The sequence below is a fragment of the Desmodus rotundus genome, chromosome 6 (assembly GCF_022682495.2).
Source record: "Desmodus rotundus isolate HL8 chromosome 6, HLdesRot8A.1, whole genome shotgun sequence".
NCBI classification, from domain to species: Eukaryota; Metazoa; Chordata; class Mammalia; order Chiroptera; family Phyllostomidae; genus Desmodus; species Desmodus rotundus.
The window spans coordinates 13,739,388-13,767,156 of NC_071392.1; the positions used below are offsets into that span (position 1 = coordinate 13,739,388).

Below are 27,769 nucleotides of genomic sequence, written 5' to 3' on the forward strand. Positions count from 1 at the left end.
TGGGGGCGGGGCCAAGGGAGGGGCGGGTCCGGAGCTGAGGGCCAGATAGGAGGTCGAAAGCCTATTTCACCCCCGGACGACTGAGCCTCGGGTCTTCTTTCCTCACTTCCGTTTCCGCTTCCGATTCCCACCTGTCCGGGAGCTCCTGGTTCGGCTTCCTGCGAAGCTTCACGCGCTGCCGACCGCCCCGCAAGAATGCATTACCTAGTGCCACGGTCACGGTCGCCGTCACAGGCACCCAAGACCGCACCCCTGGCCTACTCGCAGTCCCTCTCTCTCCCTCACCCGCACCTGCCCGCAAGCTCCCCGGGGCCGCAGGTGCGGACGACGGCGGAATTCCACGCTCCGCGAAGGCCCGCCAGCTCTGGGGAGGGGAACGGGAGGCGCGGTCCGGTGCCGCTCCCAAGCGGATGTCCCAGGTGCGTGGGGAACCCCGAGGTGCCGGTCGGCGGGGCGCCGAAGGCCGGGAGGCTTGGCCTCAGCTCCCCGGGCCCGCGGTCCTAGCCGCCGCGCCTCCGTGGCGTCCCCCTTCAGTCCAAGGGAGGGGTGGCATTTTCACCCTTCGGGGTCCCGCTCACGCTCCACCACTGATTATCCACCTCTCTGCAAATGACTTAACCTCGTTCGGGATACTCCAAGACCTAAGGAGCTGTTAATTTTGTTGGATAATCTCCCTACGTTTTAGAGAGGCCGTGAGGGGCTGGGGGAAGGGGGTGGTGGCCTGATCAGCTAAGTTTTCCTGAATAGTTATGGTTAAATTTGAGGCAAGAATGGAATGCCAGCCCATGTCCGCGAAGTAGAGAGGCCTTGTGTGGACCTAGAATACCTTGGAACATCTTCCACTTCGTGGATTTGTTTCCGTTGAAATTAATTTCCGTAGAACTGCAGTTGCTGTTTATTACTGATGTGACATCTGAGGATCCACGGAGGAGCTCTGGGGAGGAAGGAAGGCCCTGATTCTCTGCGGCTTTGCGCTGAACAGTTTAGCTGTAGGAAGCATGTCTGCTGCCTGCCCTGCGGGAGGGGCAGTGTGACAGTGACCCAGTCAGTCCACTCCCACCCAAATCAGGTGTGTCCTCCTTTCTCCCAGGTTGTGCCTTGTTAGCCCGGAAGCATGGAGGTAATCCACCACAGGCCCTGCTGCTGCAGGGAGCTGGAAGGAGCTGACATACTGTCAGACACCTTTTACTCCAATGCGCTGCACACTCCACTACAGACGGCTACTCGCCCAACTGCCTCTGAGGACAGGTAACAACAAAAACTAGGGAAAGCAAAACAATTTAAAAGGGTTTTAATAGATTTGAATATTTTTATATATGAGAAAAAACACTTAGGGTTATGGGGCTCTTCCGTTCATCACACCATAAGGCAGTAACATGGCAATTATCTAAAATCTTAACGTGCTCACATCTGTTAGGGACTCGATAAAAAGTAAGTTGGTGCGTGTGTTTTTAAAAGTAGACATCAAATTCATCCACGACAGTCTAGAATTCTAGAATGATTGGTTCCTTCATTTGATGATTAATCTGTTTAATTTTTTTTATTTTGTAAGACCATCTGGTTAAACATACTCCCATAGTCTGTTGTTCATGGTTGCTGCCTAAATTTGTGCTTTACCAAATTTCCTATAACATATTAATTACAGGTTCTGATTAAAATTGCATCTAATATATATTTAGTCGTTACTCTATGTGGACACTGTACCAAACACTTTCTACAGAGTAACTCTTTTAATCCTCAAACAACCCAGTAAGGAAAGGACTATTATTTCCCCCATTGTATGTATGAAGTAACGGGTAAAACAAAGTTTCCAAGATCTTAGTGCCAGCTTTTCTATATTGTATTTACTCGAAGCATTTGGGGGGGGGGGGGCGATTCTCAGAACACATGGACAGTGAAAAACTAGCCTGTGTGGTTGCTTTCTTGTTTTTATTTTTTAATTTCACTTTGCCAGACCTCTTATTTAAGAATTATTTCTTTAAGAAACCCAACAGGGAGTCACCTAGCCTCAGTTTAAACACTTGCAAACTGAGACATCACCGCCGCACAGGCAGAGCCATTCCCATTCCAAATGTTGCTGATGGTTAGATAATTTTCTTCCCACTCATAACATTTTTCCTCCTTGTAAGTTCTACCTGCTGACCCTGGTTCTTCCCTCTGAAGCCTTGCAAAGTAAGAAAAATCGGTCATTTCCAGGGCAGCAGCCTTTGCTCAGAGTTCTCTTTGCCAGGCTGAACTCCAGCTCTCAACAGACTTTCCAATTGCATCTTCTTTCTTCTTTCATCTAAGCTTCCACCATCTTGATCAGAATTGAATGGCCTGTTCCAGTTTTCAACATGCTCTTTATATGAAAAAGGAGAAAGGCAGCTAGTTATAAAACTAACACGTTCCTTGTGAATAATTTAGAACTCATGGAATTCCACAAAGAAACATTTTTGACAGAAAAATTATGAAATTAAAGCACAAGGAAGAAAACCTCTGTGCTTCCTTTGTTGACCACTGTTAACATCTCAACTTGCTTTCTCTCCATTCTTTTTCATTTAAAGATCATATTCAACTTATTTTTCGGAAACTGCTATTTTCATATTTGTGGGGAAGAGGGTTCAGCTCACTTCTACTGAGTCAGTCCTTGCTGCACCTGCTTTTCTACTATGACCTGATTCCAAAAAGTGGCTGTCAGCCCAAAATTCCTAATCAGCTCCGAGGGCCAGCAGATTATCCAGAGCTTCCCTGGAGTCAGAGGGAACCCTTAGCAGGTCGTGTGCGATCTGGGAATGAGCAGCTGACCCCGGCTCACAAGCAGCATTGTGAGGTTTCCTACTTGGCCAAAAGGGACCTGAGTAGGACTTGAGGCAGCCATATCTGATTGATTCTTTATCCCCTCAAAAGTTCTCATCTACCCCTGGCTGGTGTGGCTCAGTGGATTGAGCACTGGCCTGCAAATCAAAGAGTCGCCGGTTCGATTCCCAGTCAGGGCACATGCCCGGGTTGCGGGCCAGGTCTTCAGTGGGTGACACAAGACAGGCAGCCACACACTGATGTTTCTCTCCTTCTCTCCCTCCCTTCCGCTCTTTCTAAAAAATAAATGAAATCTTAAAAAAAAAGTCCTCATCTAAGGCTTTTCACTGAAATTTTGATCCCTTCTATCTAAATTGTCTCATGATTGGTTAGTATTTGGCTCCAAAACCCTTTAATGGTAGGAAATCAAGAGAAGCATCTTTGAGAAAGTAATTGTTTTTCATTAACTGACTATAAAATTAAACACGTTCAATTACCTATGCAATGCAACAAGGTATTATTTGAGCAATAAAGCAATATCTACATACAACCATGTCCTTGCTCCTAAATACTAACACTTCCTTTCTCCTTTACTCCCTGTGACCTTTCCTTTCCTCATCCCTAAATGGGAAAGCCAGATTGATCATGTATCCTCAGAAGTCCTCCTACTCACTCCCTCTTGAATCAGCTGGGCAGCTTACAGAAATAGAAGTCCGCTTGTCTCTCTGTTGTTCTTCTGAGCTGCTCTGGAAGGTGCCGTCAGGAGCACTTGATTGGCACCTCTGCTTATCAATGCTGACACTTATTTCTGCAGACCAGGTTCAGGCCCAGTGACTCCGGACTCAAATCTCAAAACAAAACAAAAAGCTGGCTTTTAGGAATTACCCTTCATAATGGTGAGGATGAACATAAGTCCTAGTATACTCAGCTCTCAGCAGCTTAGTCTTCTAAACATGGATGTGCTGAAAGGGATGTCTTTTTTAAATATAATGTATTTTGAACTAAGTTAGTCCTCTTAATAGCAGTGCAAAAGGATTTGCTCACATCAGCCTACTTTTTTTTTCTTTCAAGAATAGGCAACACAGTGTAGCGCCATTGTTACCCACCACTGGTATGCAGACAGGGTGCATCAAAACCACCTGAGGAGCTTTCTGAAATTACCAACTCCCAGGCTGTCTGCAGATATTCTAGCTCGGTAGGTTTAAAGTGAATCTAGGGAATCTGAATATTTAGAAGTTTTTTTCAGCTTATTTTGAGAACCACTGGGCTGGTAGAAAGCACTGAAAACAGTAAGAAAACCAGGATTATGGTTCTGGCTTACCCATGGTCCTAGGGCAAGTTAATCTTCATGCTTCACTTACTTTCTTTGCTGGTAAATTTTGAGGCAATTACAGTAGTCACTGGTGTATATATTCAGTTGGTTGCCTCTTAAAATAGTAATAAATAGATGATTCTTTTGTATTTCTTCCATTGAAAAGCAACAAGCAACTTGTTAACAATTGCTTTTAAGAACATGTTTTTTTCATTTCTTTTCAGCATTGTTTTGTTTTGTCTTCTCTGGGCCAATCAATAAGGTCAAATAGAAATAGAATTCAACTTCCTCAAGAAAATTTAACCCCAAATACAACTGGTTCCCTTTTTAAGATTTTCATATCATTGTCCACTCTCTAGGAAAACTACCTAGTCAATAAATATTTGTTGAACGTCATATCTTTGCAAAACACTGAGCTATATATATCCTGGGGATTCTGCAGTGAGTGTGGTAGACACCTCGTCTATACTGGCTTGTCCTCATTTTGCTCTGCAGTGGCAACTGTGATGAATCAATGTTCTTTATTCCCTAGAACATTATACTCTTCATCTCTTGGTGATAGGTAACTGTTTTATTATAACAGGATATAACTCAGGAACAGCCAGATGGAAGAGATGCATAGGGCAAGGCATTGTGGGAAGAGGCACAGAGCTTCATGCTTGAGCATGCTACTCTCCCTACATCTCCATGTGTTCACCAACACAGAAGCTCCCTTTTCAGCGTTTTCAGTTGTTTTCGGTGGGAAGGTTGGTCCAAATAATCTAGGCTGTTGCCATCACTGGAAACTGGAAGTCATTAAACCCTTCCTAATTAGGAAGCAGATCTTTTGCCATAGTCTTAAGTGTTTTGTGAGACCGTCTCCCTGGCCTGAATCTTTGATTACTGTGTCATTGGCTGCAGCCCTAGAAACAAATCTATCTCTTTGGTTCTTGCCCACTCACTTATGTATGCGTGCATTCAACAGGTGTCCATTTAGTACCTCCTGTATAACATGGATACAACAGTGAACCAGGCAGAGTCCTTGCCCTTCACTTCCTTATTAAGAAAGAGCAGAAAGAGTCTTCTGAACTGTCAGCCACTTTAGGAAACTTCCATGTCTCTGGCCCATGGAATGGTACAGTTGTAAGGGGTCGGACTATTGGAGACCTGGTTTCTGGGAAAGGTAACTGCTGAATAAGGAAATGTTTCTAAAACTTTAGCATGTATAGGAATTATCTAGAGGGCTTGTTATAACAGATTATTGGGTTCCACCCACAGAAATTCTGATTCCTAGGTCTGACGTGGAGGCTGAGAATTTGTATTTCTAACATGCTCTTAGAAAATGCTGATGTTGCTGGTTCATGGTCCACACTTTAAGAATCACTATTAAAGAAGCTCTAGATAGCGCTTAGGAGCAGGTGTTTCTGCACTTTTACAGTACTCTCCATTTTTTAATGTCAAAAGATCATCTGTAGCCAAGACCAGTCAATGGGGGAAGAATAGTCTTTTCAACAAATGGTGCTGGGACAACTGGATATCCACATGCAAAAGGATGAGAGTGCACCCTTATCTCACGTCGTGCATAAAATGAACTCAGCATGGGTCAGAGGCCTGAGTTTAAGAGCTGAAACTAAAACACTGTCAGAAAAACACATGGGGGTAAATCTTCATGACCTTGGATTTGGCAGTATATTCTTAGATATGACACTAAAAGCACAAGCAACAAAACTACAAAATAGATAAATTGGGCTTCATTTAAGTTAAAAACTTGTACTTCAAAGGATGCTACACAAAATGAAAAGATAACGTACAGAAAAGGAGAAGATACTTGCAAATCCTCTCTCTGATCAGAGACTTGTATCAAGATGTATGAAGAACTCGTACATCTCAATAAGACAACCCAGTTTAAAAATGACCAAGGCTCTGAGCAGACCTTTCTTCAAGGGACATATACGAATGGCCAGTTAGCACATGAAAAGATGTTCAACATCATCAGTCATTAGGAAAACGCAAATCACAACCACAAAAAGACACCACTTCACATGCACTAGAATGGCTATAATTTTTTTTTAAAAAAAGGAAATTAGCAAGTGTTGGCAAGCATGTGGAGAAACTGGAACCCTTGTACATTGGTCGTGGTAGAAATTTTCCACTGTGGAAAACCGTTTGACAGTTCTTCAAAAAATTAAGAATTACTGTGTGACCCAGCATTCCACTGCTAGGTATATACCTGAAAGACTTAAAAAACAGGTATTCAAACAAAAACTTGCACATAAGTGTGCAGAGCAGCTTATTGACAGTAGCCAAGGCAGAAACAACCCAAATTTCCATCAGCAGATGAGTGGATAAAGAAAACGTCTTAGAGCCGTAAATGGAATACTGTTCAGCCGTTAAAAGGGATGAATGACTGATACGTGATGTAGTCACAAAAGACCACATGTCGATTTCATTTATGTGAAATATCCAGAATAGGCAAATCTGTAGAGATAGAAAATAGAACAGTGGTCGCTTAGGGCTGGGTTTGGGAGGGGAAAGTGGGGGGATGATAGCTAAAGAATACAAAGTTTCTTTTTCAGGTGATTAAGAAAGATGTCCTAAAGTAATTGTGGTGATAGTTGTACATATTTGTGAATATACTGAAAACAATTTAATTGTACGCTTTAAATGCATGGATTGTATGCCATGTGAATTGTATCAATAAAGACACTTAAATAAGCATACATACTACAAATGTAACAATAAAAGCGATCATCTGTCGGCCCCCGGGAATCTGACCTCATCCCTTCAGCAACCCAGTGCTGCCTCAGTAACCAGTATCTGTCACAATCTGCTTGGCACTGCGAATTCCGTCCATGTTCCCAAAATGTAATGTGAAAATAATTTCGAAGCCTTGGGAATTGTAGTTGTTTGTCTCAGTCCGCTTGCGCAGCTATAACACACATCCGCGGACTGGGTAGCTCATAAACAAGGAGCATTTATTTCTCACCGTTGTGGAGCCTGGAGAAGTCCAGGATGTGGCCCCAGCAGGGACGCGTTCTGCTGAGAGCCTTCCTCCTGGCCCATAGCTGGCACCTCCGTGCTGTGTCCTCACGAGGTGGAAGGGGCTAGCAACCCCCCTGGGGTCTCTTTCTAAGAGTATTCGTTGCATTCATAAGGGCCCCACCTGTGTGAGCTAGCCACCTCCTAAAGGCCCCGCCTTCTTGTACCATCACTTTGGGCGTTAGGGTTTCCACACCCAAATTTGGGGGGGACACAGATGTTTGGACCACAGCATTCCATACTGAAGCTATTTGAAGTCTCTCCTCTTTCACAGGTATCAGGACTTCAGGGAGTCGCTCCAGCAGTGTAGGCTTCCATGGGGCGCTGACAGGGGACACAGCTGCACGATCCCCACTGTGCTCCCTGAGGTGCAGAGGCCGCAGTGTCGCCTCCCGGGCATGGGGCACCAGCACTGTGGATCTGGTGGAGAAACCTGGCCGAGGTAAACAGTCTTTCCGCCTTTCGCATCAACGTCCTAGTGTTCATTTTATTTCTAGTGTGCGTCCTTTTTAACTTCCTCTACCTCCAAACTTACTTCTTTTACTGTTTATAAGAAGACACAGATGGAAAAACTAATCATACAATTTCTAACTGGGAAGTCAGTAAAAAAAAAATAAAATCTGTGTTTATGGTTGTCTTTCTGTCCTTAGAAGTGTTCAAGTATTATGATCAGAAACTTGGATTAATTTAACTCCCTTTTAGTAGTCACATTTTATCTAAAACTAAATAGGAATATTCCTGAGAGAGACTCAGTTAAAAATGTGTTTGCTTGAGCCAATAGCTGGTCTCACTTACACAGATGTTCTTGATTTTGGGGGGACTTTTGATTTCTAATTTGTTCGTCAGTCTATAGTCTTTAGAATCTATTTGGCATTGTTTTCAATTATTGAAATATTTCAGTAATTATTTATGAACTTAAAAGTCTCTCTTTCAGCAACTTTATTTAAAACACAGGTTAAAACTGAAGGGAAAGGGAAAAACCTGAGCAGCCAAGGAAATGTCACATTAATTGTTTACGAAAAATTATGAAATTTAGTCAAAATAAAGTCCATCAAACCTTCACACAGAGCCTCCTCATTCCTACTTTCTCTAACAATCCTGCTTACCTAGTTTACGAGCAGTCTAGTTTAGTTTGTTGTTCTAAAGCCGTCAAAAGAATTTAGGAAAGACAAGCCACAGCTAGAGAGAGACAGTGACAATGGGTCGTGGCAGCCAATGACCTTATCAAAGCCTAAGTAAAGCCACACAAAGCAGACAAGGGAAAGGTGCTGGCCCCCGGAAGGGGACGACCCAAACAGCCCCGAGTGCAGGATCTCTGTGTGACGTTCGCTCCTGTCTAGTTCAGTTACAAACTTGTCCCGATGACCCACACTGTGCCCTTGATAACCACCACTAACACACCCTACATGGAAAAATAAGGAAAAGGAGAGGAAAAATTAGTTAATATATTAAAGTATAAGGACATAGCAAGGACGAAAATATAGGATGTGACTACAGTGTTTCTTTCTACAGCTGGCCTGAGGCTCTTGTTGGTGTTACAGTTCCCTTCCCCCACCACCCAGTCCAAGTTCCCTTGCCCTCAGCCCAACCCTGAGCTGGTAGTTCATTGTCAGGGAGGCGGGGGGCAACCCCAAATTCTGTTCCTGAGAGATGAAAGCTTTTAGTGTGAGGTTGCCACAGTATTCCATTAACTTTATGCCACTGGAAACAATACTAGGAGGTGTCAAAAAAACTCTTTGGGGTCTAGAAATACTCCTCTGATACTCCCATCATTGTATATCAGCAATCCTTTGCCCTTGACTTTAAGGATCAATCATCCCAGCCTACTTGGTACAGTCCTTTCCTGCCTGCTTTCTCCAGAGTCATAAGGAGCCCCAGATTACCACATTCTCAGTTCAGCTTCCAGTTCAGTGGAATCATTGTTGTGTTCTCTGATAGAAGTATTTCACCCTTGACCTCTAAACCAGCAAAGACCCGGGCTGTGGAGGAAGTTTACTTCTCAAGTGTAACAGAAAGTAAAGAGTGAGAGGCATCACCCCCACTTCTACTCTTTGCTTTTTCGACCATGCATTCTGGCTTTGGGGGAAACTGTTGACTGGTCATTGCTTCAGAGCTTGTGCCACAGGCAGCCGTAACTGCATCTGCAGTAGCTCTTCTGGCGTTCTGTGTATCTGAAAAGACCAGCGAGTCCTTTAATTCAACCATTGCCTTATTTCTTGTGTGGTAAAAGTCGAAGGTACTGTCGTTCGAATGGCATGCAGTGACTAATGCATTCGGGAAGTCCACCAGTGGTGTGCCCGGCAGGAGTGCAGTGAGAAGGAAAGGGAAATCCACGTTCACAGGTGTCTCATCCTGTGAGGATAAATCCGTCTTTCACGGTGGAAGGGCCCGGTGCAATCAACCTCCCACCAGATGGCTGGCTAAGACACCCAGGGAGATTTTTCTCTCTGCAGTATTTAGGGTTTTGGTGACTTCGGGCAAACTCCAACATGGCCAGGTCTGTTCTGATGAGGGTGAAGTTCATGTTGACAAGTCCACACAAAACAACTTCTGTCTTTTCTGCCTCTGTGCTAGCTCAGTTTATGCACCCATCGAGCGAGCACTGGGGTGACCAGAGAAAGCCGGACTGATGCTGACAGAGGTGCTCCTTTTATCTACCTTGTTAATCAGAACAATCATGGGGTTTTCTGGGTGAGCATTCTGTGGGGTACAAAAAACCCTCACACTCTACGGCCATTCTTAGAGGCTGAGAAAGCAAGTTTTTTGGAATCTACGTTGGGGGGATGAGATATAAGGCTGGTGTTCAAAAGATACCGGGCAGCCACAGGGACAGGTGAGTGCTACAATCTATTAAAACATTACGAGCACTAAGAGTGAAGGCTTTAGGTGGTAACGTGTTCGTGTAGGTTCATCGATTGTAACTGATAGACACTCTGGTGGGAGATGTTGGCTGTGAGTGAGGCTCAGGATGTGGGAGGGTAACGTGGATATGGGAAATCTCTCTACCTGCCTCCCAACTTTGCTGGGAAATTGAAACTGCTCTAAAAATTTGTCTTTAAAAAAAAAAAATCTATGAGGTCCAGCCTCCTTTGACCACCACCCCACCAATGCCAGTCTCTCTCCCAGAGAGAACTGCAGGTACCATTTTGGTGTGTCTCCTTGATTCACTCCTTTTGCTGTGCGTTTGTGTACTCACGCAGGCACCCATCGAAAACATATTGTGTTATTGTATGTGTGGGTACATTAATACATGGTATGTAGGCAAGTTAGTTGTTTTTACTGCTACATAATCTAGCCATTATAAATACAGATCTACCTCATTCTTTTTAATTTCTCATAGTATTCCACAATATGGATACAGCATAAATTATTTAGCCATTCTTGTAGTATTTCCCCCATTTTTGTTTTTTGTGTAAGGGTTTTTTTTTTTTTTTTTTTTTTTTTTTTTGCATTAACTGTAAGTAATGAATGTACCCAAACAATCCTGCTTGAGCTCATACTCAAATGTTTCCCTGGGGAAAATCCTAAGTGGAAGTTATGGATTACAATGTATAAATATTTTCAATTTTGGTAGACATAGCCCCAGTGCTTTGTATTCTCTTGGTAGTGGCTGAAAGTATCCGTTTCCCCATACTCTCGGCCAACTGTATTATAGTGTCAAACTGTACAATTTTTGCCTATCTAATGAGTATCTTGGTTATCAGAATGCATTTCTCTGCTTAGGTTGAGTACGTTTTTCTTAGGTATTGCCATTTACATTTTCTTTTCTGTTCTTTTTCTTTCTCCATTTTTATTGTCTTTTAGCTGTAGATTCTTAGTTGTTCTTTATGTTCTGTATATTAATCCTTTACACATCTTCATTGCAAGTATTTCTTCCAGTCTGTGTTTTATTTGAGATTTTTATGCTGTCCTGTCTTTACATTTTTCTTTTTTTAAGTACATTTTATTGATTATACTATTAGAGTTGTCCCATTTTTTTTTCTCCCCTTTATCCTCCTCTGCCTTGCACACCCCCTCCCACCAGCATTCCCCCCATTAGTTCACGTGCATATAAGTTCTCTGACTTCTCCATTTCCTATACTATTCTTATCCTCCCTGTGTCTATTTTCTACCTACCAATTATGCTTCTTATTTCCAGTACCTTTTCTTCCCATTCTCTTCCCACTCCCTCCCTGCTGATAACCCTCCATGTGATCTCCATTTCTGTGATTCTGTTCCTGTTCTAGTTATTTGCTTAGTTTGCTTTTGTTTTTGTTTTTAGGCTTGGTTGTTGGTAGTTGTGAGTTTGTTATCATTTTACTGTTCATATTTTTGATCTTTTTCTTAGATGAGTCCCTTTAACATTTCATATAATAAAGGCTTGGTGATGATGAACTCCTTGAACTTGACCTTATCTGGAAGCACTTTATCTGTCCTTCCATTCTAAAGAATAGCTTTGCTGGATAGAGTGATATAGGTTGTAGGTCCTTGCTTTTTATCACTTTGAATACTTCTTTCCAGCCCCTTCTTGTCTGCAAGGTTTCTTTTGAGAAATCAGTTGATACTCTAATGGGAACTCCTTTGTAGGTAACTGTTTCCTTTTCTCTTGCTGCTTTTAAGATTCTCTCCTGCTCTTTAATCTTGGGTAATGTACTTATGATGTGTCTTGGTGTGTGCTTCCTTGGGTCCAACTTCTTTGGGACTCTCTGAGCTTCCTGGACTTGAATGTCTAGTTCCTCTGCCAGATTGGGGAAGTTTCCCTTCGTTATGTTTTCAAATAACTTTTCAATTTCTTGCTCTTCCTCTTCTCCTGGCACCCCTATGATTTGGATATTGGAACCTTTAAAGTTGTCCCTGAGGTTCCTAAGCTTCTCCTTATTTTTTGAATTCTTGTTTCTTAATTCTGTACCAGTTGAATGTTTATTTCTTCCTTCTGTTCCAAATCTTTGATTTGAGTCCCCATTTCCTTCCCTTTACTGTTGATTCCTTGTATATTTTTCTTTTTTCTTTTTTTAAAAATTATTTTATTTATTTATTTTTAGAGAGAGGAGAAAAGAAGAAGAGAGGGAGAGAAACATCAATGTGTGGTTGCATCCCACGAGCCCCCCACTGGGGACCTGGCCCACAACCCAGGCATGTGCCCTGACAGGGAATCAAACCAGTGAACCTTTGGTTCACAGACCAGCACTTAACCCACTGAGCCACACCAGGCAGGGCTGTATATTTTTCTTTATTTCACTTTGTATAGACTTCACTTCTTCCTTTATTTTGCATTTGTACTCAATCATTTCTGTGAGCATCTTGATTACCAGTGTTTTGAACTCTGCATCTGATAGGTTGGCTACCTCCTCGTTGCTTAGTTCTTCTTCTGAAGTTTTGATCTATTCTTTTATTTGGGCCATATTTCTTTGTCTCAGTGCACCTGTTACATTGTAAGGGACAGAGCATTAGGTATTCCCCAGGATGGGGCAACCCACATTGCTATATTGTGGCACACTGTATGTAAGGAGGGGTCAGAAAGAGAACAATGCCACTTGCTTGGTTCTCACCCTGGTTTCAGTCACTTTCCTCGCTTCCCACAAGCAGATGTGCCCTTTGAGGTGCTGATTCCCGGGTGGGTGGGTGGGTTTGTATATATTCTAGGACACCATGGGTCTCTCCATTGAACTCTCCTGTGAGGCTAGGAGTTTTTCCTGCTGCCTCAACACCCACAAGTTTTTACAGCCAGAGGTTTTGAGGCTTTTTTCCCCTGTACTGGAACCCTGGGTTACACGGTCTGTCTTGCTCCCCAGTTGTTTCTCCCAACTTATCTGCACACGAATGTGGGACCAGTCTGCCAGCTGCCACCTCGCCCGCCCTGGTCCTCCAGCCACCTTCAGGACGTCCTTCCACCAGGCTTTCCATCTCTGCCCCTCCTACCAGTCTGGATGAATGTTTCCTTAATGCCTTGGTTGTCACGCTTCCACACAGTTTGATTTTCTGGCAGTTTTCGTTGGTTTTGGTTTTTAAATTGGTGGTTGTCCTTATTTCGTGCAAGGAAGTGAAGCTTACCTACCTATGCCTCCGTCTTTGCCAGAAGCTTCTGAAACTTCACATTTTTTATTCGATGTTATTGTATGTCCTTTTGGTTTTTGACTTTTAAAAGAAAAATCTTATTTAAAATATTTTTCCTACCACCAAGACAAAAAAAATTCTTGTATATTTTCTTTTAATATTTGTCTGTATTTCCCAATTCTTTAGATTTTAATCCATCCGAAATTATTTTTGTGAGTAGTACAAAACAGAAATCTATTTTTTTCCAAATGGCTAGTGAATTTTTCCTGCATGGTTTATTTTTTCTTTTCTTTTTTTATTGAATTTCTTGGGGTGATATTAGTTAATAAAATTACATAGGTTTCAGGTATACAATTCTACAATATGTAATCTGTATTATTGTATTTTATTCACCACCCCAAGTCAAGTCTCCTTCCATCACCATTTATCCCCCCTTTACCCTCTTCTTCCTCCCTCCACCCTCCTTCCCTCTCCTGTGCTCTTTATTGAAAAGTAAATCCTTCTCTGCTGATTTAAAATGCCTCCTTTTCATAAACTGAATTTCCATATGCATATAGTTGTACTTGTCTATTTGTCTCTTCCTATCTCATATTACACTGTATTAATTTGAAAAGATGTTCAATTTAATATTTTCTTTCTTTTCAGAAAGCTTCCTATTGAACAATTCTATTATTTGACACAGAACAAAAAAAGCGACATCTATGGAAACGATTCATTGTAAGTTTTGGGTTTATTTTCCTTATATAAATCAAATAACATTTTTAAGTGAAAAAATGAGAAATAAAAAAGCCCCAAAATGGAAACTTTTAGAAAACACAAAAGTGTTCCTTTTTTAAAAATAGAGAGTGTTAATAATAAAAACGAAGACCAAACAAATGACGAAAATAAAACAAATAAACCTAAAACACACTAGTTGTTTGTGGTATCTAAACAAGTAAAGAAAATATTGGATATATGGAAGAGTAATGTTTGAAGGGATTTGTACAGTCCATCTCAGTCATTTCCCTGCCTTTGACCTAGTTAGTCAATCTAATGGGAACATTACTTTTCTTTAAATGTTCACAGAAAATGCCCCAGTGCCCTCAACAAACTGTTTACTTAGAATTTTCTAAGATGTTCATTGTGATAATCTATAAATAGCTTAGTAAGATTATTCCCTAAGTCTCTTTTGGGTGAGGAATACTTGGTCATTTTTTTTTACTCATTGAAATAGTTTGTTATATATAATATAAAAATCATACTTTTTAATATTCAGATAAAAATAAAATGCTGACAGTATTGAAGTAACAATGAAAATATTTCTTCTTTGCCTTTATTAGAATTATTAGGAATCTGTTTATAAGTAAGAAGTTAATATAGATCTTAACCACAAGAGGGAGCCAAAAAGACATATTTGTGGTCACTAAAACTTGTTTATCCCTTTGGAATTAGTTAACTTGGAAAAGTAGATACAGAGTACAGCAGTAAAATACTAGAATGATTCAGGTCAAGGAATTGGTGTCTCTAAGCCTATTTTCTTTTCATTCATTTTATTTTCAAACTTTGAGGGTTGTTTTTTCTTTTAGAAGCTTTCGTATCATAGTTAAATTTGTCACACAAGGAAATTTGTACATGCTGACTTGGTGTTTCATAAATAACAGCCAATCTAGTATCTCTAGATCCCTTGGATTTTTATATTCATTGTCCCACTTTCCCCAATTCACCCAGAAATATAACTGGAAGATGAAACATTTTTTTTTAGTTCAAAATCTATAAACTTAGAATCCAAATAAAGAAGGGTATAAACGTTTTATAGTTTATGTGTTAATAATATAGACTAACAAAATTATATGGTTAATATACCACTTTCTAAACAGAGAAACCTAAAAGTTAAAGAGTATATGCAATTTTACTGATCTTTACTGTCAACTGATGAACAGCCTGTTCATTTTTTTTGCCTGAAATATTTGAGAAATATTTGAGTAATTTGAAACTAATGGTTAGAATCCGATGGACGTGGATGGCAGTCCTTCCATAGTGTGGACTTTGTTCCTGTGCAGCATAATTAGTAAATACACAGCCTTCAAATGAACTGACTCAGAAAAGGCATACCTTCAGAAGCTCGTCAGTCTCGTCCTAGCCTCTCTGTCGATTGGGAGAGAACTGCAATCCTAGGCAAAAGGTCAAAGAACTTACAGTACTGATATATCTTCTCCAACCAGGCCACACTCAGGTGACTTTAGGTCATGTAACTGCACCACATGCGTGGTGGCGGGCTGCCTCAGAGAACTTTTACTACCCCCTGACTATGAGGGTGAATGTCAGAAAAACCAGAGCTCTCTTATCATTAGAAGTAGGCAGTCCTAACTGCACTGCAAATCAGAAATGCAGAACAGAACATCTACTACATTAGGCCACTCACCAAGCCTGGGAGACATAGCAGCTGGACCTAGTACATAGGAACATACAGGGAGGTAGCCAAAATGAGGTGACAAGAAACAGATCCCGAATGAAATAACAGAACAAAAAGCCAGAAAAAAAAAATGGAGACAAGTAATCTAATAGATACCGAGTTCAAAACACTGGTTACGAGACTCAAGGAACTTAGTGAGGACTTCAACAGCATAAAAAAGGACTAGTCACAAATAAAGGATACACTAACTGAAATGAAGAATAATTTACAGGGAATCAACAGTAGAGTAGATGAAGCTAAAAATCAAATCACCAATTTGGAACACAAGAAAGCAAAAACACCCAGTCAGAATAGCAAGAACACAAAAGAACCCAAAAATACTAGGATAGTGTAAGAAGCCATCTAGGACAGCTTCAAGTGTATCAACATTCACATCATGGAGGTGCCAGAAGTAGAAGAGATAGAGCAAGAAATTGAAAACCTGTTTGAAAAAATAGCAACAGAAAACTTCCCTAACCTGGTGAAGGAAATAGACATACAAGTCCAGGAGAGTCCCAAACAAGATGAACCCAAAAAGGCCCATACCAAGACACATCATAAATAAAATATTGGGATGGCCAAAAAGTTAATTCGGTTTTTCTGTAAGATGGCTCTAGTTGTGCTTAGTTGTCTTTAACTTCATTCGAAACAATGTTGTTATAACAATAAAAAATTAAAATTAAAAAAAAACAATTTTGTTAGATTGTATTGTGACAGCTGTCATACCAGCATGCATTTAAAAAATCTTATCAAAGTTGATAAATGTGTAGCCATTTTAATATTGAAGATGGAAGAAAATATGCAACATTTTCAGCATATTATGGTTTATTATTTCAAGAAAGGTAAGAACACAACTGAAACACAACAAAAGATTTGTGCAGTGTATGGAGAAGGTGCTGCGACTGATCAAACATGTCAGAAGTGGTTTGCAAAGTTTCATGCTGGAGATTTTTTGCTGAACAATGTCTATAGTCCAGTAGAAGTTGATAGCAATCAAATCAAGACATTAATTGAGGACAACCAACATTATACCATGCAGGAGACAGCCGGCATACTCAAAACATACAAATCAATAATAAAGTTATTGGTGAAAATGAAAAATGTGTCTTTCATTTTTTCACAAAAACTAAACCGACTTTTTGGCCAACACAATAAAAAAGGTTAAAGACAGAATGAATCTTAAAAGCAGCAAGAGAAAAACAGTTGGCTACCTACAAGGGAGCTCCCATAAGACTGTCGACTGATTTGTCAACAGAAACTTTTGAGGCCAGAAGGGACTGGCAAGAAATATTCAAAGTCATGAAAAGTGGGGACCCACAGCCAAGACAGCTCTACCCAGCAAAACTATCATTTAGAATCAAAGAGCAGATAAAGAGCTTCCCAGACAAGAAAAAACTAAAGGAGTTCACCATCGCCAAACCATTATTACATGAAATGTTAAAGGGACTTATTTAAGAAAAAGAAGAATAAAACTATGAATAATAAAATGACAATAAATACATATCTATCAACAATTGAATCTAAAACAGACTAAGCAAACAAGAACAACAGAGACAGAATCCTGGATACGGAGAGCATTTTGGTGGTTGCCAGATTGGAGGGGGGAATGGGGGAATGAGTGAAGAGGTGAGGGGGTTAAGAAGTACAAATAGGTAGTTACTGAATAGCCATGGGGATATAAAGTACAGTATAGGAAATAGAGTAGCCAAAGAACTTACACGCATGACCCATGGACATGGACAATGGTATGAGGATTGTCTGAGGGAGCGGGGTGTACTGGGTGCAGGGGGGGAAAGGGGGAAAATTTGGGACAACTGTAATACCATAATCAGTTAAATATAATTTTTAAAAAAGATTATATAAAGTCAGTATTATCTTAGAGACACTGTAGTTGGAAAATGGAAATTTTTTATTCTTATGCAAGTTTCTAATAGGAATGTAAGCTTTAAAAAGTCTTTAATAAAAATTAAGATTTGTTTGCTGTCTTTATTCTAGGATGCCCAAACCACCTAATTCAATAGTACGGTAAGTATACAATTTGTACTTCCCCGCTCTATTCAAGAAAACAGTATTGGAATTTCTGCAGGTCCTAGTGTGAGGACAAATGAGACTTTTCATGAAAGGTTTTTTAACAGGTGGCAGGAGAGGCTGGCAGAAGTCCAAAGTAACAGTATTACTCTTTTTCTCCAATTATATCCCCTGCTTTTCTTATTTTTTTTTAATCCTCATTGAGGATATGTTTATTTTTATTCATTTTAGAGAGAGAGGAGGTGCGGGGGAGAAAAACAACGATGTGAGAAATTTCCATTGGTTGCCTCCCATACGTGCCCTGGCCAGGGACCAAACCCACAACCTGGGGATGTGCCCTGACCACAGATGAACCCACAACCCTTTTTTGCATGGGACAGTGCTCCAACCAACTAAGCCACCCGGCCAGGGCACTAATCTCACCTTTTACTTTTGTTTTCTAATAATATATAAACATTTTTCTATTCCATGTACTTCCTAATCTCCTTTTCTTCTAATTTAGATAGCTCTCCCAGGTTTTTTAAACCTCTGCTGGTTTGTAAAATGATAGGAAAATTATATCCTTGTGATCTTTTTAACTTGTTGAGTTTTCTTTCTTTGAGTGTACTAGCTACCTTCGGCTTTTTGATTTCTGAACGGCACTGTGTACATATACAGGCAGTATATATTGTTGATGGATTGCTTAAAGAAACAGATGGCCTGCCCTAACCAGTATGGCTCAAGGGGTTGAGCATCGTCCCCAAAACCAGAAGGTCGCTGGTTCGATTCCCAGTCAGGGCACATGCGTAGGTTGCAGGCAGGTCTCAGCTTGGGGGTGTGCGAGTGGAAACCGATTGGCATTTCTCTCGTGCATCAGTGTTTCACTCCCTCTCCTTCTCCCTCCCTTCTCCTCTTTCTAAAGATAAATAAAATCTTAAAAAAAAAAAAAATTGAAAGAAAGAAACGGATGGCCTGGGTTGAAAGTTCAGTCCAAGATGGTCAGAGATCACTTTGTATACTGAAGCTAAATGCTCAAAATTATTCCGTAAAATAAAGTACTAGAATCCTCTTAAAACAAGAGGCAAGAATTAAAAGCAACTAAAAATTCTGAAAACTATGAAATTCATGTATCTTCTGCTTCATATTTTTATGTCAGCTGTGAAAGTTATTCACTATAAAGAATTCATTATCATTTTAAAAATTATGGTAAATTTATTTTTTATTTGTCTAGCAAAATTAAGAAAATTTCAGGCATGGCTGGTTGTGGTTCAGTAGATTGAACTCCGACCTGAGAACCAAAGGGTCGCTAGTTCAATTCCTAGTCAGGGCACATGCCTGGGCTGCGGGCCAGGTCCCCAGGAGGGGGAGTGCAAGAGACAACCATACGTTGATGTTTCTCTCCCTCCCTTCCCCTCTCTCTAAAAATAAGTAAATACAATCTTTTCTAAAATTTTCTTATCTTTTATGGTATATATTCTACCAGAATGCTGACTCCATGAGTATAGGGACCTTGGCTCACTGTCATATCCCCAGGGATTAGACCAGTACCTGCCACAAAGAAGGGTTCCGATGAATACTTGATTAAGTTTTCAAAAGTGCACTTCTGTTTTGTTTGCTCAACTAAATCTCAGCAAGATCTGCTGCCCGTACCCGATCGAACACCCCTACCACACCCACATCTGTCGCGGTGCCATGTTCCCAACCTTTACGTCACCCGAGGACCTCTACACTGGCATCAAAGCCCGGAGCCAGCGGCCATGTCCACCTACCGTGCCGACGAAGGCTTATGATACAACGGTTCTGAAGACAAGAGGTAAAGTAGGATTTAAAATCAGAACAGTGTTCATTCTTCTTACATTTGGAGTTTATTCAATACTAAAACTAAAGAAAGTAGGGCAAAGGACTCAAGTCACAGAAGTGTGACCCATCAGATTAGAAAAGTTGTTCTCAGCTGTGGCTGCACTTTCGAATCTGCTGAGAGCTCACCACCCACCCATTTCATTCAGATACTTTGCAGATGCTCTTAACCTTTCATCTTTATACAGAGCCTCCCCTGGCAGAATCAGAAACAAACATTGTAGTATTGGGTGTTTTTATTCAACTTAGATTTTGTTTTTATTTCCTTTTTGCTCCTTCGGTTTAGCTTTGAAAAATTCTGTCCTAGCTCAGGTGATCCGCCCAAGGGACAGTGGTGGGTTCAGAGCTCAGAGTCTGGACCTGATGTCGCAGCCGTGATGAAAGGAAAAGGTCCTCATTGAAATAAGACTCAGAGAGTGACGGGAGCAGTTCGTTCAGTTCCTCCTAACACCTGGGAGCACTTTACCACAGGCGAACACGGGGGTCGTCCCAAATGGGTCTTATACAAAGGACAGTACGCCCTTACACTGGTCACCGAGTCTCTCCCGCACTAGACACCTCACGACAGAGAAGGAACCGATGGCAAAAGAGCGAAGGCAGCTGCAGGTGGCAGAAAGGGTGCACGGTAGGCAGAGATAAGTATTTGTTGGATATGTGTGGTCTGTGAAGAAGGTGAGACCCAAGAACTGTTGGTTAATGCAGGCCCTCTGTACACGAACACTTGAACCCACCAGTAAGAGCAGACACTGCCATCCTCTCTCCCAGCCTCAGTGCTGCCTTAGGAGACAGTAAGGGTTTGAGAGACATTGTGGTGGAGTGTTTAAGCGCACGGACTGCGGAGTCAGGCTGCAGGGGGAGAACTCTGGCTCCGCCACTTACTCATCACAGACCTGGGCATGTTTCTTCACTTCTGTGCCCCCACTTCCCAATCTGTAAAATAGAAATACCACGACTGCCTCATGGAAAACAGAGGTAAGTGTTAGCAGTTACTGTTCTTATTACTCAGTTACCCACAGTCAACCAGGGTCCAAAAATATTAAATGGAAAATTCCAAAACTAAACAATTCACAAGCTTTACACTGCGCACCACTCTGAGTAGTGTGATGAAATCTCCTGATGTCCCACTCTGTCCCCCCCCCCCCCGACGTAAGTCATTCCTCTGTCCTGTGCGACCATGCTGTGTGCACTACCCACCCACGAGTCCCTGGGAAGGCATCTGGGTTGTCGGACTGGGAACACAGAGGGTGTATGCGGTTCAGTACTATCCTCGGTTTCACGTACCCCCTGCAGATGAGGGAAGAATACCGCACCACCAATGCCCAGGAAACTGGATTCGTTAAGATGTTCTCTTTCAATGCCTGTTTAGTAAGCAAGTACTAACTCTGTTTCTTGACATATAGGCAGGGAAAAGTCAAAACAGGTAGTTTAAATGAGAAAGAGGATACAGGAAGACTTGTGATTGACCTAAAAATTCCTTTCATTAAGAAGAAAGGTGGAGGACCCGTCCTCCCACTGCTGGAGACTGGGGCTAGAGAGTCATGCTCAGTTTAGGAAGCCCTCACGCTGGGCCTTAAGGGGGCGAGGGCGAGAAGTCAAACAGTTACAACTGTAAAGCTACGGTGTGCACCTGCAATCCTCTCCACCTCATATTTTCTCGTTTCCATGTACTGCACCCGTAACTCCATTAATCAGAAGACGATTCCGTATACTCAGGGTAACAGTGCTTTCCCTGAATTTTCAGGAAATCCTTACAGATATGAGCTGCTTGACTTTCCCATGGATTCGAAGAAGAAAGCCTTGACTTGGCCAGGCCAGGGGGTATATTATGATGTAAGTGTTTTTTTTAATTGTGTCTAAAACAAAGTTAAAAAAATGTTTATAAAAAATCCAAAAGATGAATTGTTTCTATATTCTCTCTGGGTGAAAATTTTGAGATTTTTAACCAGGATTCACTTTTTTTGTCTTGTTTTGTTTTCTTCGCTGATTTCTGGTACTTTTGGCAGTCATGTAACATTTCCAGTTACAAAAAAAAGGTTCCTCCAGAGAGAAGGCAGAAAAGGGCTGGATTTCACTGACTTTGTATCCCGCAACTCCATCTTTACGGTTCATAATGTAGCGAGTAACTCCAAATATGCATAGAGGAAATGGGAGATTTTTTCAGAAAGATTCACAATGTATTGTGCTAACCATTATATTTGTGTAGAACCAAAAATAAAATAAAACAATAGCCACTGTTTATTAAGAAGTTGCTACCCACACTAACCACTTGAGACCACTTCATATATAGTACTTACAATGAGCTCCAAAGGTCAGGATCAGCATCCCCATTTCATGGATGAGGAAACTGAGGCTGAGACTTTGTGACTCTCCTATTATCACAGCAGTCGGGCTTGTGAGGCTTCCATCTCTGCTCTTAACCTCCATGCCATGACTCCACATGGCTCAAAAAAGAACATTTTTTGAGAGTATGTTTTTTATAGCTGGGGACAGTGGAGCAAGGAACGCCTAGAAGATAGAAGGGACAGAAGAAGGGATGAGACGAGCCGAGGCTGGGCCGCTTTGGCTCCCTAGAAACTTTTTGGGAAAGAAGTGAGCCAAGGTGGGGCTGCTGTCAGCTCACTGGAAAGTCAGAGAAAAGGGGGCCCTGCAGACAGGTTCAGGGGTGAGCCCCGGAGAGCTGCGCTGCCCATGGCTCCCCTGGTTGCAAGTCTTGTCGGGACCCTTAGAACTTAGGGAGAAAGAGCATGCCTGGGAAAGAAAGGCGTGGGCATGCTCCCGGGAAGGAGTGTGCCAAAAAAGAAAATTTTAAATCCTAAAGGAAAGTATCTAGAAATTTGAAAATGATACTAGTTACCATTCATTGGCCAGTGAGTTTGTGAGGGGCAGGGCCAAGTGCTTCCCATCGGGTCTCTCCTAGTGCCTAACTAACAGTCTGTGAGGTAGGCAGGAAATAACTGTGGAAGGCTGGAAACCTTTGATTTCCATTTAGAAAGACGGTGGCGGCATGCCACAGTGCGGTCACTGCAATGTCACACAGCCGTTACAAAGTAAGCAGTTTCCTGTTTGTGTTTTCTGAAGTTGTACATCGAGAAAAGCCCTTAAAGAATCATCTGTTTTACTGGATCTCTTTCATTCTTTCAAGTAAAATCTAAGCAACCCAGAAATATGAGAAGTTATTCTAGAGATCACCCTGTCATTACACGTTCTTAGAGCCGAAGTTTCCACCTCTGGAGTTGAGTCTCTTCTTTCAATTTCCCTCATTTCCCCCTGCTCTTTCAAGTGATGCTTTCCTCACGTCACGCCCCTTTGCAACAGCCTTGACTGGCTCTCCTTCACCTAAGTGTGAATGCCAGAGCTCTCACTGAGCCGGGAAGACACTTCAGGGTCTTTCTCCCTTCCTACACCTGGCTCTACTTCCTAGTCCTCCAACAGGTTCGTGGCCGTTTCCTGTTTCTGAATGCCCTCCCTTCATGGCCTCTCACCTACCCAAAACTTGCCCACTCTTCCAAGCTCAGCTCAACTCTCATTGTGTCTGTTGCCTGGAAGTCCTTTGCCCCCACCCCTGGTGAGACAGTGAGTCAGCTCTTGTTCTATTAGATGACATTAATAGCAATAATCTTGTATGTTCATATTCTAGCTTCCTAAATGTGTTGAGAAAAACAAGCAAATATTCTACCCCAAACCTCCTAAAACCTTCGCTCCTAACGCTTGTTTCAATTCCTGGGATCATATTAACTCTCTAAAAGAAGCCAACATACAAAGGAATCTTGAGAAGTCCCACTGGATCACTTCATACAATCATGATTTTACAGGTACGAGTTCACCTTCATACAGATAAAAAGAACAAAATTAGAGAGCTGACAAATGCTGTTACAAGCTTTCACCTTCTAATATTTCTCCTTGTTTCTTAATCTAAATACTAGTAGAAATTAAGGTGGGTGGTAAGTTTCTCTCAGCAGGTAACTGGGAGGTTAAGTTGGTTTTCATTTTATTGGTCCTCATTATATTCCAGAGGGGAATGGGTACGTTTTCTCCAAGAGGTCATTTGCGTGTCATTTTTCATTTAACTCAATGACAAGGTGTGATGTTTCTGTTAAGGTCTGGGGCCCATGAACCCCCTTGAACTGGACAATTACCATGAAAAGGAGGTGGCAGAGTTAACTGGACGTATGGGATTCGACCCAAAGCCTGTAAGTACTTGCAGGCAGCTCTCAATTATTTGGGGGAAAGTGTCCACGAGTTGGTCTCTTCCTTGCTTTGCCCACTTCTTTCTGAGTATTGGTGACTAAACTAGAAAGAGGAACATCTAACTCATGTCAGAAATTAATTCTGAACGGATTCCAACTGGTGTGAATACCTTTCTCCACTGTGTTGAAGGACAAGCAAGGTTTCCTTTTTCTCTTCATGATACTGGTGGTGGTTGGTTTTTTTTTCCCAGCAGATTTTATACTGTGTTGCTGTTGCTAAAATTGACAAAGGAATTGATTTACAAAAGCTTACCTAGCAATTTAACGGGATTCTTAAATGCTGTGAATCTTTGCCTATTAGCATATCTTGTACATTATCACTGCTTTTGCAAAGATAAAGCCTTCTTCCTGAAATCCACAATAATTGAAAGTTGGCTGAATTACAATCAAAAGCTAATAAATTCTCTGTAAATATCAGGTTTCTTGATCAATTATGTGAAATGGTCTTAAAGTACTAGTCATGCCCTTTAGTGACAGAAGCTATAAACTGTCGGCTTAATTGTGTAAATGAAGTAAAATGACCTAATAGTAGTCATTTATTGTTTTATTTGGGTCTAAATTTTATCCTCTAAAACTACAAAATTTTGAAAACAAAATTAATAGTTTCAAAGATAGAAATTATGGAAAAACACATTACAAAACAACTCTAAGCTATTTCAATATGCACTCTTTTTATGCTGAACTGTACACGTTTTTTTACATTAGCTTCAGTATTTCCCAAAGCAATATAAAATCATTAACACCAGAAGTAGGTCCATAGACTGTGCTGTATCATTCACTGAAGGGTTTTTGATTTCTTTATTTCTCACTTGCAACAAGCATTCTCTGAGGCCAGGAGAGATGAGACGCACACCCTGACACTGGCAGGTGTGTTCAGAAACTGTCCGGATTTCCACAGATCTGACCCTGGGGCCTCGCCCCTCAGGAAGCGGCTTTATCATTTTTTATGAAACACACCTACAGTTATACAAAGGATGCTTGTCAAGTACATTATATGCAGAATTACTGTGCAAGTAGATCAACACCTAAGTTTTTATTAGTAACATGATAAAGTATGCCTAAAGTAGTTGGAATTTTCAGTGAATCCTGCTGGTTTCTGACTAAAGCATAAATAACAGATCTGGGAAGGCATGTTTTAGTGGTAATAAATATGTGTATGAAATACTTTACTGTAGTAGAATAAAATAATGGTATTAAAAACTGCTTCTTGCATTAAGGGATACTGTCAAAGTAGGATACTATACACCCTATACTTTTAGTTTATGGAAAATTAAACAAAGCATTTCAAAGAGCTGGGGGTTTTTTTTTTTCCTTTTTTTTTAAAGTGTCTACTCAAACGTGATTAAAGCTTATAACAAATTTGTTAATAACAGTATGGAAATTTCTCTGACTATGAACAAAGTAGGTTCCAAAAGGATGTTCCCAAGTCCATTTTTTTCTAAGTCCAAACTACTGTTACTTTCTCAACATTCTCATTTTTATCTCTGCTATCTATTCCATCATCGTCATACATCCATTGTTTTTCACTCTTTTCTTCAACATATAAAAATTTTCAAACACAGAAAAGTTTAAATAATTTTACAGCATAGTCAGCATGCATGTGCCCATCGCCTGGACTCCACCATCAGCATTTTACTCTACTTACCGCATAATTCATCTTTCCATCCCTCCAGCCACTGCATCAATACTTACTATTTTTCTTTTTTTAAAGATTGTATTTATTTATTTTTAGAGAGAGGGAAAGGGAGGGAGAAAGAAAGGGAGAGAAACATCAATGTGTGGTTGCCTCTCGCATGCTCCCAACTGGGGACCTGGCCCACACCCCAGGCATGTGCCCTGACCAGGAATCAAACCGGCAACCTTTAGGTTTGCAGGCCAACACTCAGTCCCCTGAGCCACACCAGCCGGAGCAATACAGTTATTATTTTTATACATTTCTGAGTAAATTGAAGACATTAGTATACTTTACCCCTAAACATTCAGTACGCATATCATTAACCAGAGTTCAATTTGTTTGAAGTTTCTTCTTTTAAGGTAAAATAAACGTTCAGTGATTCACACAGATCTTCAGTGTACACTCAGTGAGTTTTGCAAATGCACACACCTCCGAAACCCAAACCTCTATCAATGTATTGAAAATGACTGTCATCCCACAAAGTTCCCTCGTGCCCCTTCCAAGTCAACTCCTCCCCTCGTCCTCCTGCCCCCGCAGACCTGTATCTATCACCAACCCTTTCAATACACTCGCTACTTGTGCAGTTGTGGACATGACTGAGGTCACAATTGCTATAAAACATCTCAAAAAACAAGAATAGATATGACTAAGTCCTCTCAGACCGGTGTTTCTCAAGCATCCTTAGCCACAGCATCACCAAGATGCTTGTTAACAAAGCAGGTTCCCGAGCCCACTGCGGATCTTCTGACTCACAGTCTCAGAGGATCAAGTCTAGGATCTCATTTTCCTCCAGCTGCAAAGCTGATTCTAATTCAGCCGAGTTTAAGAACTCTTGCCTTGGCCTAATAAAGAAGACTTTAGCAGAGACTTAATTGCCCAAAACTGTTAACATCATCTGTTGCTGATGGGCAGAAGTTTTGTTCCAGGGATTTTTTTATATCTTTGAAAGTTTGAAAGCAGAGTTCCTACCTAGAAGAATTTCTATATCGCCAAGTAAAAATACACCCTTTCCATGTTAGCAAAGATGGGTAGAGGAGGAAAATGTGCTTATTAGGGCCCAAATCTCACCATCTTTAAATATCAGACAGTGGAATATGGGCTGTTACACCCATCCTGTGTTTATGACAGCGAGAACCGGCAGGACTCCTGACTTGCCATGTGGCTACACCCTTACCATGCCGTGTTTACTAACGCATCACTTTTCTCCTTTTTATCCCACCACTCCAGCCAGAGAAATCCCACCCCGCCCTAAAAACCACCAGACCCTTGGAAGGACGACTTGCTCGATTGCTTCAGAACCGACGTCCCCTGGAGGCTATTGTCCAGCAAAGGCCACCTTCCTGTCCCGATTGTACCCCTCGAGTTTTGTGTAATTTTCATACCTTCGTACCCAGTTCTACAGAAATGATGGCACTTAGTGATAACACACCAGCAGGTCTGACCAACAAATACCAGGAAATTGAAGAGAAGATTAAGGAAGAACAAAGCTTGTCTCCCTACGCACGCCAACCGTGTTACCCAACGAAAGACCTGACTGACATTTATGGCGTACAGCCATTTCCAAAAATCACGGATACTCAAAAGACAGAGGATTTGTACTGGAGACAGCTGTTGTCGAAACCCCAGCCTACACCTTACAGCGCCCCAGACCATTACATTCCATACGAACATTTTAAATCGGCCTTACATGACCCGTATGCTATGTGTCAAAATCCTGTTAGCCTTGGTAAGCCTAGTATTTTACAACGTAAACTGGACTCGGAAGCTTTGGATCTAGAACGCTTTTTAGGTAAGCCAAAAGAACAGTTGACCTTCAGCACAGAAAACGATGAGGAAACAAGATCGCTTCTGGGTTGGATTCCTAGAGTTGGAGAGGCCAAGACTCAAACCGACCTGCTGGAGCTTAAGAACTCTTTTTCAAAAAGCAGTGCACAAAAACGTTTCCATCAGTCAGTTCTAGAAGACCATAAGGACCTCAGGGATAAGGTGCATTCCGGGATGAGACACCAATTCTATGGCCATAATGCCTATTATTTCTATAATTGAGATAATCATCTTTCCCTTCAAAACCCAGCCTCTTGCAAGAAAAGAAAATGTAATCGAATTTCTTCCCTGTTGCTGGATTCTGTTTTATAGAGGAGCCATACTGACCTTGTTAATGAGGTTTATGTTTTCAGGAATTTAAGTTAGGATCTGGTCAGAGGAACCCAGAGAAGGTGATGTTTTGACTTCTTGAAAAGTTTAACAATTTGACAATAAAATATTAGTACCAGAAAAACTTGAGTCTTTAATCTCATTTTCAAATTATACTCCAAGGAATTTTTCTAAAACCACGAAAAACAATGTGTATGACAAAGTTTATATTATTTTTAAAAAATGAATATTTGAAAAAAACTCAAATGCCCAATAAC

The 27,769-nt window shown here is 41.2% G+C and overlaps 1 protein-coding gene across 3 annotated transcripts; it reads left to right on the forward strand.

The window, feature by feature from the left end:
- Positions 1-124: 124 nt before the first annotated feature.
- Positions 125-27,751, forward strand: SPMIP4 (sperm microtubule inner protein 4). Of its 3 annotated transcripts, XM_024563028.3 has the most exons (10): positions 125-419; positions 1,091-1,248; positions 7,383-7,550; positions 13,787-13,858; positions 17,568-17,597; positions 19,211-19,392; positions 21,178-21,266; positions 23,074-23,248; positions 23,535-23,626; positions 26,586-27,750. In XM_024563028.3, the coding sequence occupies exons 2-10, from the start codon at positions 1,115-1,117 to the stop codon at positions 27,402-27,404; spliced, it is 1,761 nt and encodes a 586-aa protein (XP_024418796.2). In that variant the 5' UTR covers positions 125-419; positions 1,091-1,114; the 3' UTR covers positions 27,405-27,750. The 3 variants fall into 3 exon arrangements, with proteins under 3 accessions (XP_024418796.2, XP_045053360.2, XP_045053361.2); XM_045197425.2 differs by lacking the exon at positions 7,383-7,550 and having other exon boundaries at positions 26,586-27,751; XM_045197426.3 differs by lacking the exons at positions 125-419; positions 1,091-1,248; positions 7,383-7,550 and adding an exon at positions 9,764-9,941 and having other exon boundaries at positions 26,586-27,751.
- Positions 27,752-27,769: the final 18 nt, after the last annotated feature.

What these genes read in the sequence shown, in the direction of transcription:
- SPMIP4 (XM_024563028.3), top strand. Translation starts at nt 1,115, where the DNA reads ATGGAGGTAATCCACCACAGGCCCTGCTGCTGCAGGGAGCTGGAAGGA. An exon ending in ATACAATCATGATTTTACAG is followed by an intron (nt 23,249 to 23,534) that starts GTACGAGTTCAC and finishes GTTTCTGTTAAG; the next exon opens with GTCTGGGGCCCATGAACCCC. An exon ending in TGGGATTCGACCCAAAGCCT is followed by an intron (nt 23,627 to 26,585) that starts GTAAGTACTTGC and finishes CCACCACTCCAG; the next exon opens with CCAGAGAAATCCCACCCCGC.